Here is a 16,745-nt window from a genome sequence, read left to right as displayed (position 1 = left end):
AGCGGCACTTACACAGAGTTTAGTGGTCACGGGACTACAGTCTTCTGTAATAATTATTTAAATGCAGCCCCCTATTAACGAACTAAAAATTAAGAATCAAAAGACTGCATTTCCTTCAAATACATTTTGATAAAACAAATAAAAGGTTTGAATTATACTTGCATTTTAAGAGCTAGCTCATTTTGCCAGTTACTAAAATTAGTTAGTCATAATTTTTTTGTTAGGGCGGGGTGCAGACTTGATAACATTATCTTGCAAAATTCTTGTAGAATGTCATGCTCATCCATGAAGTTAACTGAGTGACGTTGGTAGTCACTATTTCTTTTCTCAGTATTTAATGGATCACAAATCTTATGTCTGCATAAGCCCTTCAAATCAAATACCTTTATTGGCATCACAGTATAAAACATTTCAGGTCACTGTGATAATTAAAATTACATGGGTGAAGCTGTCGAAGGTTGTAAGGTCACACTGTGATCGTGTGCACCTAGATATTGCCTGTCTGTTCCCCGAAATTATGGTTCATTGGGAACCCTTTCGGGTAAAATTGTGGCTAAAAAGGAAGCTACTAAAGCAGTGATATCTTTGTCCTGATCTGCCAGGAGAAACCTCATTTTACATCTTCTAGGAGTTATAGGCCCAAGCTCCAACATTTTGCTCAGCATCTGTTGGAAAGGTCTACTATGTGGAGAGCAAACTAAGAGAATGTGGTCCATTGAATCAGGTACTTCTTGGTTGCAGGCAAACAGATGGGCTTAATATGGGGTATGTGAGAATCTACTTTTGGTCACTGCAGAGGGGAAGGCATTTAATTTCGCGAGCATAAAGGCTCTTCGGTGGGAAGGGGGCATAAGCCCTTTATAAGAACTATGTGCAGAACGTGTAGGTTGAATAAATATGAAAGAATCTCCACTTGTGTGTATATTGGGGCGTGGAACAGATTTGGATGAATTTAAACTGCTGTCAGGTGCTTCAGAAGGATTCTGGGCTTGTTAGAGGTCGAGGAATCACAGCAGCTCTTGTTCTCTCTCCCCCTCTCATGCTCCCCTCCACATAAGAAGCAACTTGGACATGCAGTTATGGAGGTTTTAAAGTGGGGAACTAAGGGTTCGTGAGATGGAACACACCAGACTACTCTTCAAATAAAACTGCTGTTAGCACCTACCTAACACTACTGAATTGGTGCCCCCTAATGAAATCATTAGGTCACGACTGGACCTAATGGTCAGGGGTCCCTTTACCTTAATGAAATCACAGGAAAGTGGCTCCCTTTTACTCTCTTCCCCCACAATCAAAAACTTTCTTTAAAATTTGACAGCTTTCTTTCCTAGGGGTGCCTCTCTCATATCTGCTACTTCAGATCAATTGCCCATAAAAAATAAAAAAATAAAATCTTTCCTTTTTTTTTACCTAACCCATAGCTGTGAAGGCAGACCTTGTGGGAAAAGCTACTGCTACTATCCTTCTGAAATGTGGAAGGATTCGCTCCCATAGAATTTTAATAACATTGTTCTAAAAATAAAGAAGTTATAGATACTTCCATACACACATACATACACACACACACACACACACACACACACATGTCTAGCACAAATGCTGCTGGATCAATCTGCCTATTTCTGGAGGGTTTACTATGCCTGCAAATCTTATCCACTTCTGTCAAAAGAGAGTTTTCCTTTTTAAAAAAGTCACCTATACAGTCATACCTCATGCTGCGTTCTGCTCTTGTTACGGACTTTCAGCTTACGAATGTGGCAAACCCGGAAGTGTTTACTTCCGGGTTCGCCACTCGCACATGCACAGAAGCAATCTGCACGCTTTGCACATGTGCAGAAGCGCCCGATTGCACCGCGCACATGCACAGAAGGCGTTCTAGTTGCAGAATTTTCGGGGTGCAAATGGCACCCTGAAACGAATTCAGTCCGCAACTAGAGGTACCACTGTAATAGTCAAGAAGGATATGAGGGAAACAAAATATTGGTTTTTTTCTGAAGTGAAGCTGGAATCCAAACCCAATTAAAAAAGATTCTGAAGGACTTTAAATGAAAGCAGGTTTTCCCCCAAAGCACATCATCAAGGTCTGAACAAAATCCTGTGGTCAGCGGACACCCACAGTGTATACCGATTCTAAGAAATTATCATTTTATTATTCCTGGTCAGTGTACACCTAGTGGGGAAAGAGAGAACACCATACAAGAGAGATGTGAAGGGGAAAGAGTAGGGAAAACTTCCCAGTGGTTTTATCCCAAAGATTCATGGACAGTACTAAAAACCCTCAATATTAATATTGAAAGTGGGACAGTAAAAACCAGGTGGCTCAGACTCTTAACTGGATTGACCTCTCTTGAGGATGCTAATCTGCTACTTTTCATGAACAGCAAAATGGAGAAGGTGACATAAAATAAATTGGCAGCTGAGGAGTTGGCATGAGGAGGAAGGGGAAACAAACAGCATGAGAACAGGGAGAGATGCAACAGCAGAAACACAGGCATATCAATAGGGATGAAATGCTTTTTCATTAGTTCCTACAGAACTGATTATTAGATATAACCAATTCCTCGCTGCTGTACAGTCCTTTATCACTTACCATCACCTCACCAGATTCGCAGAGCCTGTCTACCCATCCTTAATTTCGCCTCCTAAAATTTGCAAAAATATATTCAAAAGTCAATAATCTCTCTCCGCTTTTTCACCAAAAACTCATTTTTAAAACTAGCAATTTCTAAGACACTGTTGATTCAAACATACCCTTTAACATTTATTTCTATACGGAGGTAATATGTACAATATAAAACTTGGTTTAAAAAGGATTGGAATTAAGTGGACAGTAGCCGTGGTTGCTTTCAAAACATACCAGCATATTTTGCAGAAAACAAAGAGTTTACGGCAGCAATGAATAATTATAACAAACATAAATAAATGGTTAACTTGTTGAGAATCAAAGCCAAGTATTTCCCCAAACTGAAATATTTGTTTATTATAAATCAGTTGAGTATGTGGGCAATATTAAACATCACTTAATTTGAAATGTAAATGAATATAAGATCTGGGTTGGTTTTTTTCTTATTACACAAGATGCATCACAATAAATATTCTAAAACATCTGAAGATGTAATTACAGTAACATGCCTATGATCTCTTTGTTTTTAGCAATATGTACCAACAATGGGTGGCACTGTGGGTTAAACCACTGAGCCCAGGGCTTGCTGATCAAAAGGTCGGCGGTTCGAATCCCCGCGACTGGATGTGCTTCTGTTGCTCGGTCCCTGCTCCTGCCCACCTAGCAGTTCGAAAGCACGTCAAAGTGCAAGTAGATAAATAGGTACCACTCTGGCGGGAAGGTAAACGGCGTTTCCATGCGCTGCTCTGGTTCGCCAGAAGCGGTTTAGTCATGCTGGCCACATGACCCACTAAAGCGAGATGAGCGCCACAACCCCAGAGTCGTCCGCAACTGCACCTAATGGTCAGGGGTCCCTTTACCTTTACCATTTACCCACGCAGAAAATGAAATCCAAATTAGCCATATTCAAATATTAGACTATATAAAATCAATGGACTTCAGTTACTTAAACCCATTAATTTCAATGAATTTGCTCTGAGCATAACTTACAGATCACCTAGAGTCAAAACATATAATTTTTCAGTTCACAAATTATCTTGTCTGCACTGATAAGCATTTGCCCCAACTTCACTTTTGCAAATAATAATAATAACTAACCTTGAAACTGTTTGTATTGAAGCATTTTTCAAACTAAATAGACATATAAGAATAGCACACATTCTGTGATATTTTCAAACATGAGTCAAGATTTAATGGCCTCTCTTCTTTTAAGGCATGCTTCTTTCTCAACTGAAGTGAGGTCCAGAAGGCTTGTACTGAAAATCTATTATCATTATTATCCTATTAGTCCTTTTTTGCCACGGCAACTTAATGCAACTTACAATATTCTAAGCAAAAAACCAACACATTAAAACATTAAAACTAGCACACAAAAAATCTAAAAGAAACTAAGAAAAACTTGAAGAAATATAGACTAGGTGTGAAAGCCTCTCCCTATGTTCATACCAAATGCACATTATGCATTGGTAGAGCACAGAGAAGATTATTGTTGTTGTTTTGTTTTAGGACAGAAATAATTAATGACATCTTTTATTAGACTAGCTAAATATTATGGGTGAACACGACTAGCTATATTGACATTGGTATATTATGATTCCAAGATTTAATATGTCTTAAGAGTTTATTTGGCAAATTTTGGGGTCACACACTGCAAGAAGGATGGTACTGGAAACAGCCAAGAAGTATGGGCAGTGGACAGGTGAGAAGAAAGAGCAAGGGAAACACATACGGACCCACTGATGGATGGCGGCTAACAGATTGAGGTTGAATCCTGACAAGACAGAAGTACTGTTTTTGGGGGACAGGAGGCGGGCAGGTGTGGAGGATTCCCTGGTCCTGAATGGGGTAACTGTGCCCCTGAAGGACCAGGTGCGCAGCCTGGGAGTCATTTTGGACTCACAGCTGTCCATGGAGGCACAGGTCAAATCTGTGTCCAGGGCAGCTGTTTACCAGCTCCATCTGGTACGTAGGCTGAGACCCTATCTGCCTGCGGACTGTCTCGCCAGAGTGGTGCATGCTCTGGTTATCTCCCGCTTGGACTACTGCAATGCGCTCTACGTGGGGCTACCTTTGAAGGTGACTCGGAAACTACAACTAATCCAGAATGCAGCAGCTAGACTGGTGACTGGGGGCGGCCGCCGAGACCATATAACACCGGTCTTGAAAGACCTACATTGGCTCCCAGTACGTTTCCGAGCACAATTCAAAGTGTTGGTGCTGACCTTTAAAGCCCTAAACGGCCTCGGTCCAGTATACCTGAAGGAGCGTCTCCACCCCCATCATTCTGCCCGGACGCTGAGGTCCAGCGCTGAGGGCCTTCTGGCGGTTCCCTCATTGCGAGAAGCAAAGCTACAGGGAACCAGGCAGAGGGCCTTCTCGGTAGTGGCGCCCGCCCTGTGGAATGCCCTTCCAGCAGATGTCAAAGAGATAAACAACTACCTGACATTCAGAAGACATCTTAAGGCAGCCCTGTTCAGGGAAGTTTTTAACGTGTGATATTTTACTGTATTTTTGGTTTCTATGGAAGCCGCCCAGAGTGGCTGGGGAGGCCCAGCCAGATGGGCGGGGTATAAATAATAAATTATTATTATTATTATTATTATTACACTGGGAGGTATTGTCAGTATTAATTGGCGAGATGAGGCAGAGCAGTGGAGCTGCCATCCTGACACCAGCTACACCAGTTTACCTGGATATCTCTGGGGTGGGCAAGGCAGTGGTGAGGTGAGGCTCTGTGGACACACCTTTGGGAATGCTGGATTGGCTCCTCTGGCGTGTCCAGGCAGCCCCAACCTCTCTGCTGCTCACATAAAAGCTGTAACAAAACCAGTCTCGAGAAGTTGGCTCCACAGCTCTGTCCCACCACACTGGCCACTACTGTTGCAAATCCTACGGCAAACAGTCCTATGCTTTCTTGCTTCGGAAGCTTCTCAATACAATATAACTGATAAAGCACAGTAAAAACTTCACTCTGTACAATCAGAAAGCTCATTGCACTTTGATTCACCATGGAAAGTCAGTAAAGCTTCTGGAAAGTCCTAGTGGAGTAGCTATCAGTTATATTTCTTCTATACAGAAAAGTATTACGGGGTAAAATATGCAAAGGCAAAGATAGATAACCGGTAGAACAAAAACATGGTGGGTGAACTACAGAACATGTCCAGATCATTCCCTGGTTGTCTGTTGCTTCCTCTCTTCTCCCAATCAATTCCAAATTCTAGATGAGCAGATTTTGCCAGAGCTGTCAACTTTTCCTTTTTCTTGCGAGGAATCCTATTCAGAATAAGGGAATTTCCCTTTAAAAAAGGGAAATGTTGACAGCTATGGATTTTGCCCACCTGGGAAACAGGGCCAATTTTTCTGAATTTCTTGCCCTATTCGAAGCATCATATTCAATACACAGTTATCTATATTTTTGTTTCCATCATAGTACAGGTGTCTCTAGAGCAACCTGTCCATCTTATTTTTCTTCCTTAGAAGTAAAACAGAAACTAGAATAATCCTATTAGTTCTGACTTCACTATAAAAATCAGGTCATTTCACCTTCAGAGAATAATTTCACTTGAGGTTTTTTGCACCTGAATAAACATTTGCCTTGGATGATCTCACTATTTGATTCATTTGTACTTGATAATACAATATAGTAAGTTGACCTGTGATTTATTGATTTTTTAAATCTATCCAAACTATTCTCCAAATAAACTCAAGGCAGCTAGCAAATATTGGTAAAAACAGAATAGAACCAACAATCATTTTTAAAAATCCAATTAATACATTTAACAATATCCAACTTGTTTAACAAATTCTAGAAACACAAGAGGAAAATGGAACTGACATAGCATAAATTACCAAATTAACCAAAAACCTTTTTTTTCCAAAGCCAGGTCTTCACCAACTGCCTAAAGCAGTATAGTCTTAAGGCCTGAAAACCTCACTTAACAATGTACTCTTTAGGGTTGGTGCCACAACAGAAAAGGACCTACCCCTAGGTGACACTAATGTTACCTCCCAAAACAGAGAGATTTGAAACAGGTTGCAAGGTGAATAGCTCAAAATTCTTTTTTAAAAAACCCTCTTGGGGGCACTTCAAGGAAAAATGAGTTTTCCTATATTGGTTTTTCCTGCTGGTTGTCACAGCTCATCAAGAAGTTCCAGGAGCGTGGAGGTCTATCATACTTCAAAACACGTGCTTTAATAAATGCACAGACAACTATAAAACACATTTTAAGCCTGTATAGGCAACCCCCGATTCGCATGGGGTTTGTGTTCTGGGACATTGAGCATTTGCATGAAATCACATGCAAGTGAGACACCTCTTTCCGTTCCTGTTCTGTCCCTGCCCTTTTAGTGATGTCTTTTATGATGTTTCCAAGTTACTTCCAGATTCAGTGCTCTGTGTGTGTGTGTGTGTGTGTGTGTGTGCACGCGCGCGCAATCACACACATATTGGATGTGCCTAAAATGAGAGTTACCTGTATAATAGAGTTCACTGTAAAATGTAATACTTGAAATGGCCCTTGTCTACAGCAAGGAAACCCAAGATGGGAGGCCTCCAGATGTTGCTGGACTACAATTCCCATCATCTTTGACCATTGGCCATGCTGGCTGAAGCTGATAGAGTTTCAGACCAAAACACCTGGAGGGCATCATTTTGGCTACCTGCTCTACACATGACTGATTCACCCATTAAACAAAAATGAGAACCATTACCATTTTGATCAGAGTCAAGTCAGTTTCTAAACAAAGACCTGAGTTTTTATAGATGCACACTTACACATATATGCACGCATATAAATGCACACATATAGATGCACTGACGTGATCTTCAGTTTCAGTGAACAGAGAGGTGGAATGCCAGAAGACCGATCACAAATAATGGCTATACTATCATATATTACTCATTACTTAAGTAAGTTGACTATAACCTATGATACTGAAGAAGATTTGATTATATTGTCACATTCATCTTGGTCAAACATAGTTAATAGTTAGTACAGTGGAACCTTGGTTCTCGAACAGCTTAGTTGACGAACAAATTGGCTCCCGAACGCTGAAAACCCAGAAGTGTTCTGGTTTTCAAAAGTTTTTTGGAAGCCAAACATCCAATGCAGCTTTAACTTGAGTTCAGGAAGCTCCTGCAGCCAATCAGAAGCCACACCTTGGTTTTCAAAAGTTTTGGAAGTCGGACGGACTTCCGGAACAGATTAAGTTTGAGAACTAAGGTATCACTGTATTGTGGTTTCTGATTATTTTATTATTACAGTTCCTGTACAGATGAAAATAAATAGAAGATTATTTAATTCAAACTATAAATAACTATCCTAGGGACCACTGGATACCCCAGCCTGATAACCACATATTTAACTGAATAATTGCTGCCCTTATGCATTCAGTGTTTATTTCAACAGAACTTCCTGCAGAACAGTGCCCATTGTTAAATACCACCATAGCAAACGGGACAAACCATTTTTAGAAGTAAACATTAAACTAACTATCATAAGCAATAGTAATGAAGGCTCGGTTTACAGCATAACAGCAGCAGAAGCTAATTTGGCAGGAAACTTAAAACACCAGAGCGCCTACTCGAAAATTTTGAATCTCAAAAAATATTTTGAGGAATCATATTATTTGGTGGGTGTTTTTTTTTAACTACAATTCATTTTTATTGGATAATTACAGCGGCTTGAGGGCATATACAGAAATCTAATAAACTGTTGTGGTCAGCATCAAATACCTATTTCACAGGAGGTGGAAAGCTGATGATGTTCTAAACTATGTCCTCCCCCCCCAAAAAAAAAACACCCTGTGGAACACCTACACATATCCGAAAGCAAATAAAACATTGATTTTTTAAAAAAAGCAGGCCAGACCCCCACAAAAAATTCCCCAACAAAAAAAAAGCAAAAGAAAAAAACAATTGAATACAACAAAACAAAACCAAAAAAATTTGTGTGTGTACACGCACACGGGCACAAACCTGTGGATTAAAGTTAATCTCTGCCATGACTTTAGGCTAGGGATGGGGAAACTGTGACTGCAAACGCTGCTACACTGCAACTTCCATCATTCGTGACTGGCTGGGACAAATGGAAGCTGGAGTCCTCAACATTTACATTATTTTGGCAGCTCTTAAAACAATTTGTAAATTAGGTCAGCACTATTTTGCCTCATACTATAACTGGAGGGCTGAGACTAGAGACTGAAATAGTGGCCTGCCTTAGGGCAATCAGATGAGTTTGCGGCTATGCCAACTCTTCACTCAGATACTTCAAAATGCAAAGTTCATGCTCTTAGATGAAATACTTATTTTTTTTTTAATATCACAAAAAACTAGCTTCACTGCCATATTCCAGAATCTGCACCTAAAAAGGTAACCACTTCAAGTGACCGTGTGAACCAGTTTTGCTGCTGAATTCATCACTGTTGATCTAAGACCTATATAGAGAAGAGAATTTCAGATGCATTTGTGATTTCAAAGAAAGCCCAGTACAACAATTTAAACTTTGACTCTAGATGGATATTAAAAGTTACTTAATTTGTAGACAACTGAACTATATCCACTGAAAAAAGATCACATAATCCCCCATCTAGATATGCTTCAAGACTTTGGCATACTGAGCACTATATTGATATATTGATTCCTTTTTTAAATGATACACCAGTGCATTATATAGAGTAGATTATTTGGAAACACAGATGCTACTAGGTGAATATGCCATATGAAACAGAAAAAACAATATGTGGTTGTGTGTACTCATGTGAACATTGAAGTGGAAAGTGGCTTGTGCAATGGATCTTTCCCTTCTCTACCCCCCCCCCTTTTACTTTTGCTGCAGTGTGGGTGGGGGAAGGAGGAAAATCACCCAAAATCAAGCAGAAGAAATGCAAGATTGTGCAAAAATCTGAGGGGAATCCCACACACCAGGGGTTAATAGGAGCACAGTTTAAATGCCTAAACACAGCTAATCTAATAATTACATCATACTTAGGGGAGTGGGGAATCAAGCCAGATCCCACTCTCTGCTCTCCTGGTCCTAATAGGTGATCTACTGGTGGTTAGGTGCACGCAATGCTTCTGATGCACACATCAGAATGGATTGAGACCTTCGGAATCACCAAGAGACTTGATAGTATTTGGAAAATACGTGTCCATATCTCTTGGGAAGCTAGTTAGTTAGCATTCTTTAAATACCAAAGATAAGTCATTCCTTTGCCTCTTTTGTCAATGTAATTATTTATTCATTCCCTCTGCCACATAAATGACCTCCTCTGCACAATCAAGTGAGTTTTCTGCTTTATCAATACAATTATAATGGACAACGTGGAACTGCCTGTCATATAGCAGTCACCTGCCACCAGGAGAATCTTTTATGTCCTGTGGACGGTGATTTGAAACAGGGGACAACTCTTTCAAATATGATTATATTAAATAAGGGATACCCTTAAGGGCTATATACAAAAAGATGAATATTGGGATTCCTTCCAACAGAGTTTTCCACATGTTCTTTAATTATACTGGGAAATGTAGGTTGACAAATGTATAACCCACCTTTCTGATAAAGGTTATACATCTGTATATACGCAAGCTACTCTAAGTGAATAAGCTCTAAATAGAAACTTATAGGTTGATTATAATAAATACACCATGGTGTTAATACTTTATTAGTGGTCGCTGCTTATTAAAAATGTCATTGGTAATGATATCTCATTGTGAGGCACTAGATTTGTACAAACAATACATTTTATGAAATATTTTGAAATGTAAAACACACCACTTGTTAATCCAGAGTGCCCTTTTATTTTAAACACAGTGTGGAATTCTTCCGCAACTAGAATAAACATGTTTGTTGTTGCTATATTAATAGGCCTATGTAAGAGCTTTCATACGAAAGTTGTAAAAGTTTAAGGTAAAGGTCAATAGATTTGTTTCTGGAAGAAATTAAATCAATAAAGTAGCAGGTGCAAAACAATAATACTTTTGTACAGAATGTACAAATTAACCTGTGGAACTCATTGCTCTAGGATACCATGATCAGTAAAATTGTAACTGGGAGCCAGAAAGGGATTAGACGAATTCCTGGAAGACTCAAATAACTATCAGGCATCATGTGCACTTATTCTAAAAGTATCCCCAAAGATCTGACTGCCAGAAGCTGGAAGTGAACAACAGGGCATGTGTCATTTCCTATGTGCCCTGGTTTCCTTCTCTGGAGCATTTAGCACTTACTGATGCTATGGGCCGGATATTGCACTGCATAAATCACTAGTGACACCCAGTATGCAAGTTCCTTGATAATTAAATACATAATTATCCTTGAAATAATTTAAACAGAATATATGTACCAAAGGAAAACAATAGCTTACAAGTTCACATGTTTCATTTATGCTCTGAAGGCAGTTTCATGTCAAAATAGACTCTTGTGAAAAATTATAGCTTTATTTTCAATTCCCACAGGCTAAAATGAATTGCACAAATGAGGCAAAGCTTTTCAATATAGACTGATATTTCTGTTGGATTCAGAAACTGAGCCTTCCAGACATCCGAGACCTTACTTGCCACTTGTCCCTGACACAGCCATATAACGACACCTGGAGTTATGAATGCGTAAGACGTTTCTACGCTTTACAATATGTTCTTCTTGTACAATATGTACAACTTTCTTTGCCACTTTTGTATCAAGAAACGTGTGCATATTCAGATCCAGTATTCTTGTGGACATGAAAACATCCTTAAACACGAAGGTGAAAACATGATAACTTCACAGGAATTTGTGGGGAAACCCCAATTAGCAACACCTAATGTACAGTGGTACCTCGGGTTACATATGCTTCAGGTTACATATGCTTCAGGTTACAAACTCCGCTAACCCAGAAATAGTACCTCGGGTTAAGAACTTTGCTTCAGGATGAGAACAGAAATCGTGCTCCGGCAGCGCGGCAGCAGCAGGAGGCCCAATTAGCTAAAGTGGTGTTTCAGCTTAAGAACAGTTTCAGGTTAAGAACAGACCTCCAGAACGAATTAAGTACTTAACGAATTAAGCACCATTATGCCAAGCAATAAAGAATGAATAGGTTCTGAAATTACAAAATCACATAAGTTTTGCATACCACATTAAACCTTGGTTGAAAGCAAACTATGATTTAACGGGAATTTGCTGAATGCTGGAACATGCTGCTCTAAAGTTTCTGTGGCACCCCCAACTCCTCTTGATGATGCTGCGCCAGACATCGCAAGCCAGAGTCTGGATTGTTGTGCTGTCTAGAATCCAAGCTTGTTTTTTTCCTCTCTCTCTCTAAATAACTCTGAGCAGTAACTAAAGTTCATTTTTGGCTTGTTTCTCGTTGTTTGTATGGAGGGGTAAAGCTACAAGCCTAGGTTTGATAAGGTGACAAGACAGACTCAGGCTTGCTTCATTCATTGTGCGGCAGCAGCAGAAACAGAATTGTAAAAATGTTTGAGCAGAGTGTACCAACACCCTGCTTGTTCACATTAAGCAACAGTTTAGCTTATGTGTTAATGTGAAGTGTGAACCAGGTCATTGCCATGTATATTACTGCAACTTTCAACTGGTCCTAGCGGGGGGGGGGGGGGAGTTACCCAAAAACCCTCCATAAGTTCTCTCTGGCTTTTGGGTATTAATGAAAGATCTGTTTTCAGAGGCATGAAATTTTCTCTCCCCTCAGTGAACACTTGTACAGGAAATTGACAATGATCAATTATTCATTCAGGATGCAGCTCTGCACTAATTTTTATGTGTTTTAGCCCATTAACTTCAATGAGACTTTCCATGCATAGCTAAGGATATTAAGATGAGAATCTTAATGTCTTCCCATATTTTGTCTATAAGAAGGTTCTCCCAACATGTTGATGCTATCAATAAGTTGATACTATCAGTTTATATCTATCTAACTGGCTTCTCGTTTATCCCTTACATATTTTTTTTTAGATGCAGGCACATATATCCAACTATAAAAATTACATATTTAAATATCAGAACATAATAAAATGACTCACCCCCCTCCTTGGAACAGCATCACCCAACTCAGTAGATGGTCCAGACATAATGGCAAACTATGATTTAACACTACAGGAACAAGTCTTGAGCCCACAAACCCCTTTCTACTTCTTTGTAAAATAAATGTCTATGGTTTCTGTCTCTGTTCAGTTATCTTAGAAGTACCTTCTGTGCAAATCACGCATATTAATAATATTGGGAAGTTTTCAGTTTCTTCCAAAGGCAACAGATTTGAAATTGAGTTAGTTGAAATTACAATCAGTGCAGGAGAAAAGACTATCAAAACTGTGCTATGTGGAACAATGTCATGGTTTCACAAATGTGGATATCTCATTAAGTTATATGGTTATTCTCTTCTGCATTTTAGGTATCTGACTGCAAATAAATTGAGTTTGAAATCTGGAAATCTATGATCATTTGGCATATGTTCTGAATACCATGTTTTCTTCACCTAGGTTGCATCCAAATGTACCTAAAAATAGCTGCTGATTTCCCCCTTCTACTACTGGATGAGCCTGGCTTCATCTTGCTTTGCTCTCTATACATATACCTACCAGCAATGTAAATGTTAAAAAAGACTGGGCTCCCTCAATGCTTCAGGCAGAAGCAGTTTCCCCTGAACTCAGTTCTAGAATGAATAGTGTATCTGTCAATAATGTGGTCAGTGCGCTTCAAGAGCACAGCAACCACTGCTTTCAAGTGACCATCATGGGCCATATTAGGCAGAACATTGCAATATCAAAGTAAGGAATAAATACACACAGTCCTTGGTGTACAAACTACAAAACCATCACAAATATTCAAATCTATTTGATTCCCCTTCCTTTTTTAATTAATGCAGTAGAAGTGGGACTAGTCCCTCCGCAATCTCAAAACTGCCTTTAGAGGGACTCGGTTATGATAACTTGATCTCCTATCCCACCCTCTCCACCCCACCCATTTCTTACCTTTCCTTATTGCTATTTGGATTGTTTAACTGGTTTTTTTTTTAATCTTTGTTGTTGTTGTCATCTTGTCTGTTTGGTGTGCTACATTATACCATGTTCTTAAAGTCTGCAATTTCTGCAGTTTTACTTTGTATATGTTATCTCAAAATAAATGACGTTAACCTGCGCGGAGGATGACTTGATATAAACTGCAGTTCCTCATTGAGGCATATGATATTCTCTTTGGACTGAAGTTGTTATCCACATCAGTTTGGGAGGGGGGCAAAATCATTGATATTTGCAGATGCTCATTTACTTCTAAATTATATTCCTGTGGTATGAGGAATAACAGCAGGACAACAAAAGTGGGCTTTTTGAGCCCTTATGGTTGCTAAGAGACTTATAGATTGTGAGCCTGGAAGGATAAATACCAACCATCTATTATACAATGGTCTGAGGGCCTCACTGCTCTGGCTACATTTAAACAAATATATACATTAGTTTCATATGGATACCTATTTGGACATCTGGTTGGCTTAAATTAACTTATATAGTTAACTTAAGATGCAGGTACTGTACCCATAATGTGAACTGGTGATGGTTTGTTTTGATATCAGTATTCTTTTTTTATCCCCCCCCCCCAATTTTTTTGACATTTGTTCCTGCACATATTTATTAACATGAGTATCATTCTCTCTTTATTTACAGTTAAAATACTACAAAAGTGGTTAAGTTAAGTGGTTAACTAACTTTAAAAGAAAACTTATGTATCATGGTCAGGGCTTTCTTTCATCCGGAACTCACCAGAACCCTGTTCTAGCATCTCTCAGGTGGGCACCATTGTCATTATAATAGAACAAGGGAAGTGCTCATGGTGAGTTCTAGCGCCTCTTTTCTAGAAAAACAGAACTGGTTAATGTGTTGGACTTAAGGCTGGGGAGACCCAGGTTATCATTTTTGATTGCCCACAAGGATTAACAGATGACCTTAGACCAGTCACTTCTCTCAGTCTCACAGAACTGTGGTTGAAAGAGCAGGGGAAAATATATGCCTAGCATTCTGACTTCCTTGTGGGGATATTAGGACAACAAATTTTAATTCTTTGATATATTATTTAATTTGATCTGGAATAAATGTGGCAAAAGTCATACCTTAAGGCACAACACAGGCACATAAGGCCAGTTTCAGGACGTTTGTTCCCCAAGTTCTACTTTAGTGTTTTGTCAAGTCTAGTAGGTCTTTACCCTCCAACTGAACATGCTCAAAAGATACAGAGATGAACCTCTGTAGATCATAGCTGTTAACTTTCAGATTTGAAAATAAGGGATCAGCAGCCTCGAAAATAAGGGATCAACAGCATAGCTGTCAACTTTCGGATTTGAAAATAAGGGATCAGCACCCTCACCTGTCCCGCAGACAGTCTACGGGATATCTAACAATCCAGGATAGCAGCAGGAAGCGGCTCTGGAATAAGCGAATTTCCTGCAAAAAAAGGGAAGGTTGACAGCTATGCTGTAGGTAAGGCTCGCCAGTCTGGGGCCTACTATTTATAATACCCACATGTTCCCACAGAAAGATTTCAAAACAATGTATGCCCATGGCATTATCTCAGTGTTGTTAGTTCCTTTCATGTTATATTATTAAAGCTCTTTGATAGGTTTGTGGCTGTCCTCTGTTTAGGTTTCAATTTCTTGTCATGTAGCTTTTGAAGCAGGACAAAATGCTACGGAAATGGCATACTAAATGTTAGAGAGGTAAGAGGTAAGCTCATTCCTAGTATAAACTATGATTTGTCAGTGAATCAAAGCTGAGGCTACCACGAGACAGAACATGACTGCCTCAGCTGGCAGATGCTAGGGGGCCTGGTCAAAATCCTCCAGCTGTCCTCGCCACCCCGAGTCTCTGCTCCTGGCTGTCCCCATCCCTTAAATCTGCGTCCCAGCAGCACTGCTTGTGTGTTGCTGGCCTGGGATGGCTGGATGACTCATTTAGTCATCTTCTCCTAGAATCCCAATGACAGCACAACTGGGCAAAGACCCCCTGGGAAAGATCTCTTTTAATGTAGAATGCTTTATTATGTTTTTATATATTTTTGGGGCAACCCAGTCAGATGGGCAGGGTACAACTAATAAAATCATCATCATCTGATCAAGTGACCCGGTAGAAAGACAAGACACAGCCCAAGCCATGCACTCCAGCAGGTATTGGTTGCTTTGCTCACAAAATGCACACTGGCACTGCGGAATCTGTGTAAGTGGGCAGGCATCAGGTAGAATAGTGACTGAGCAGCAGCCCGTTATTTAAGAGCAAAGCTGTGGGTGCTACCTAGCCTGCTCTGCATTCCCTAAACTAGATTGCTGTTCTTAGGCAAAGCGTAGAATATATGCTGTGCAGTAGTGTTGTCATTACTGAAGTAAATGTTAACTTACTTCAGCTTCTGTATGCTGAACGGGAGGGGAAGGGGGCATCTTACCCTTCACATCAGACAACAAACTGTCTTTGGATGACACTGCCATCAATCCGCTTTTCTAGAAGAGCTTAGAAAACGAAAGCGGACCATAACCTAAATCTGAATTGTAATGACTAATGAAGAATTCCCTCCCTGTGCTTCTAGATAGCACACCCACTAATGTTTCCATAGTATAAAGGCAAGAATACAAATCCAACCTAATTTAAATGAACTATAGACTACAGTATTCAGCACAACTTAAGCATCCTCAACATACTTTCCCAAGCAATAGTTTTGTGTGCAGAAAGAAATAAAATGTTATTACATATAGTTATACAATATTTCTAAATTGTAAATCTGTTGCTCTTTTTTGAATGCATGAATTTCATTATTATTATTTTTAAAAAACCAACTAGGCAGTTGGTACTCTTTGTGGATCAAGTGACTTGCGTGGGAAATTTCACTCCAAAAGCTGTGTGGTTTAGAATGTGCTGCATATAGCAAAACAGGTTTGCTATGGGATTTTTTTTTTATCAACTTGAGCCATCCATCTCACTTTGAGAAGAATAACATGCATGGATTGAGGATATTATTGTTGTTGTTACTACAAAATGCATCTCAGAAGCTGTTAGAATGTGAACTAGAACAGAAAGGAAGGCAGGGGGAAAATAATTTTACTGTTAAAATATTTACTAGAAATATAAAACAGATATACTCCGGCAGAATGGTGA

At 39.5% G+C, this 16,745-nt stretch overlaps 2 protein-coding genes across 12 annotated transcripts in view; one reads left to right on the top strand and one right to left on the bottom strand.

Annotated features, from left to right (window-relative positions):
* Window positions 1-16,745, bottom strand: part of BBX (BBX high mobility group box domain containing) — a 125,433-nt gene that overhangs the window by 86,734 nt on the left and 21,954 nt on the right. For 4 of the 11 annotated variants that reach the window (XM_053386256.1, XM_053386257.1, XM_053386259.1 and 1 more), the window contains one exon: window positions 2,591-2,642. The exons of 6 other annotated variants lie outside the window; for them this stretch is intronic. In XM_053386256.1, coding sequence (XP_053242231.1) covers window positions 2,591-2,593 — 3 coding nt within the window. In that variant the 5' untranslated portion in view covers window positions 2,594-2,642. Of the gene's footprint in view, window positions 1-2,590; window positions 2,643-14,970; window positions 15,028-16,745 lie in introns of those variants that run through there. One more of the 11 variants, XM_053386261.1, reaches the window with a different exon arrangement.
* CD47 (CD47 molecule) overlaps window positions 1-16,745 on the top strand; it is a 231,861-nt gene that overhangs the window by 208,669 nt on the left and 6,447 nt on the right. The gene's annotated exons all lie outside the window — the stretch shown is intronic.

The sequence above is a fragment of the Podarcis raffonei genome, chromosome 4 (assembly GCF_027172205.1).
Source record: "Podarcis raffonei isolate rPodRaf1 chromosome 4, rPodRaf1.pri, whole genome shotgun sequence".
Classification (NCBI taxonomy): domain Eukaryota; kingdom Metazoa; phylum Chordata; class Lepidosauria; order Squamata; family Lacertidae; genus Podarcis; species Podarcis raffonei.
This window is presented reverse-complemented; position numbering and strand designations above follow the sequence as displayed.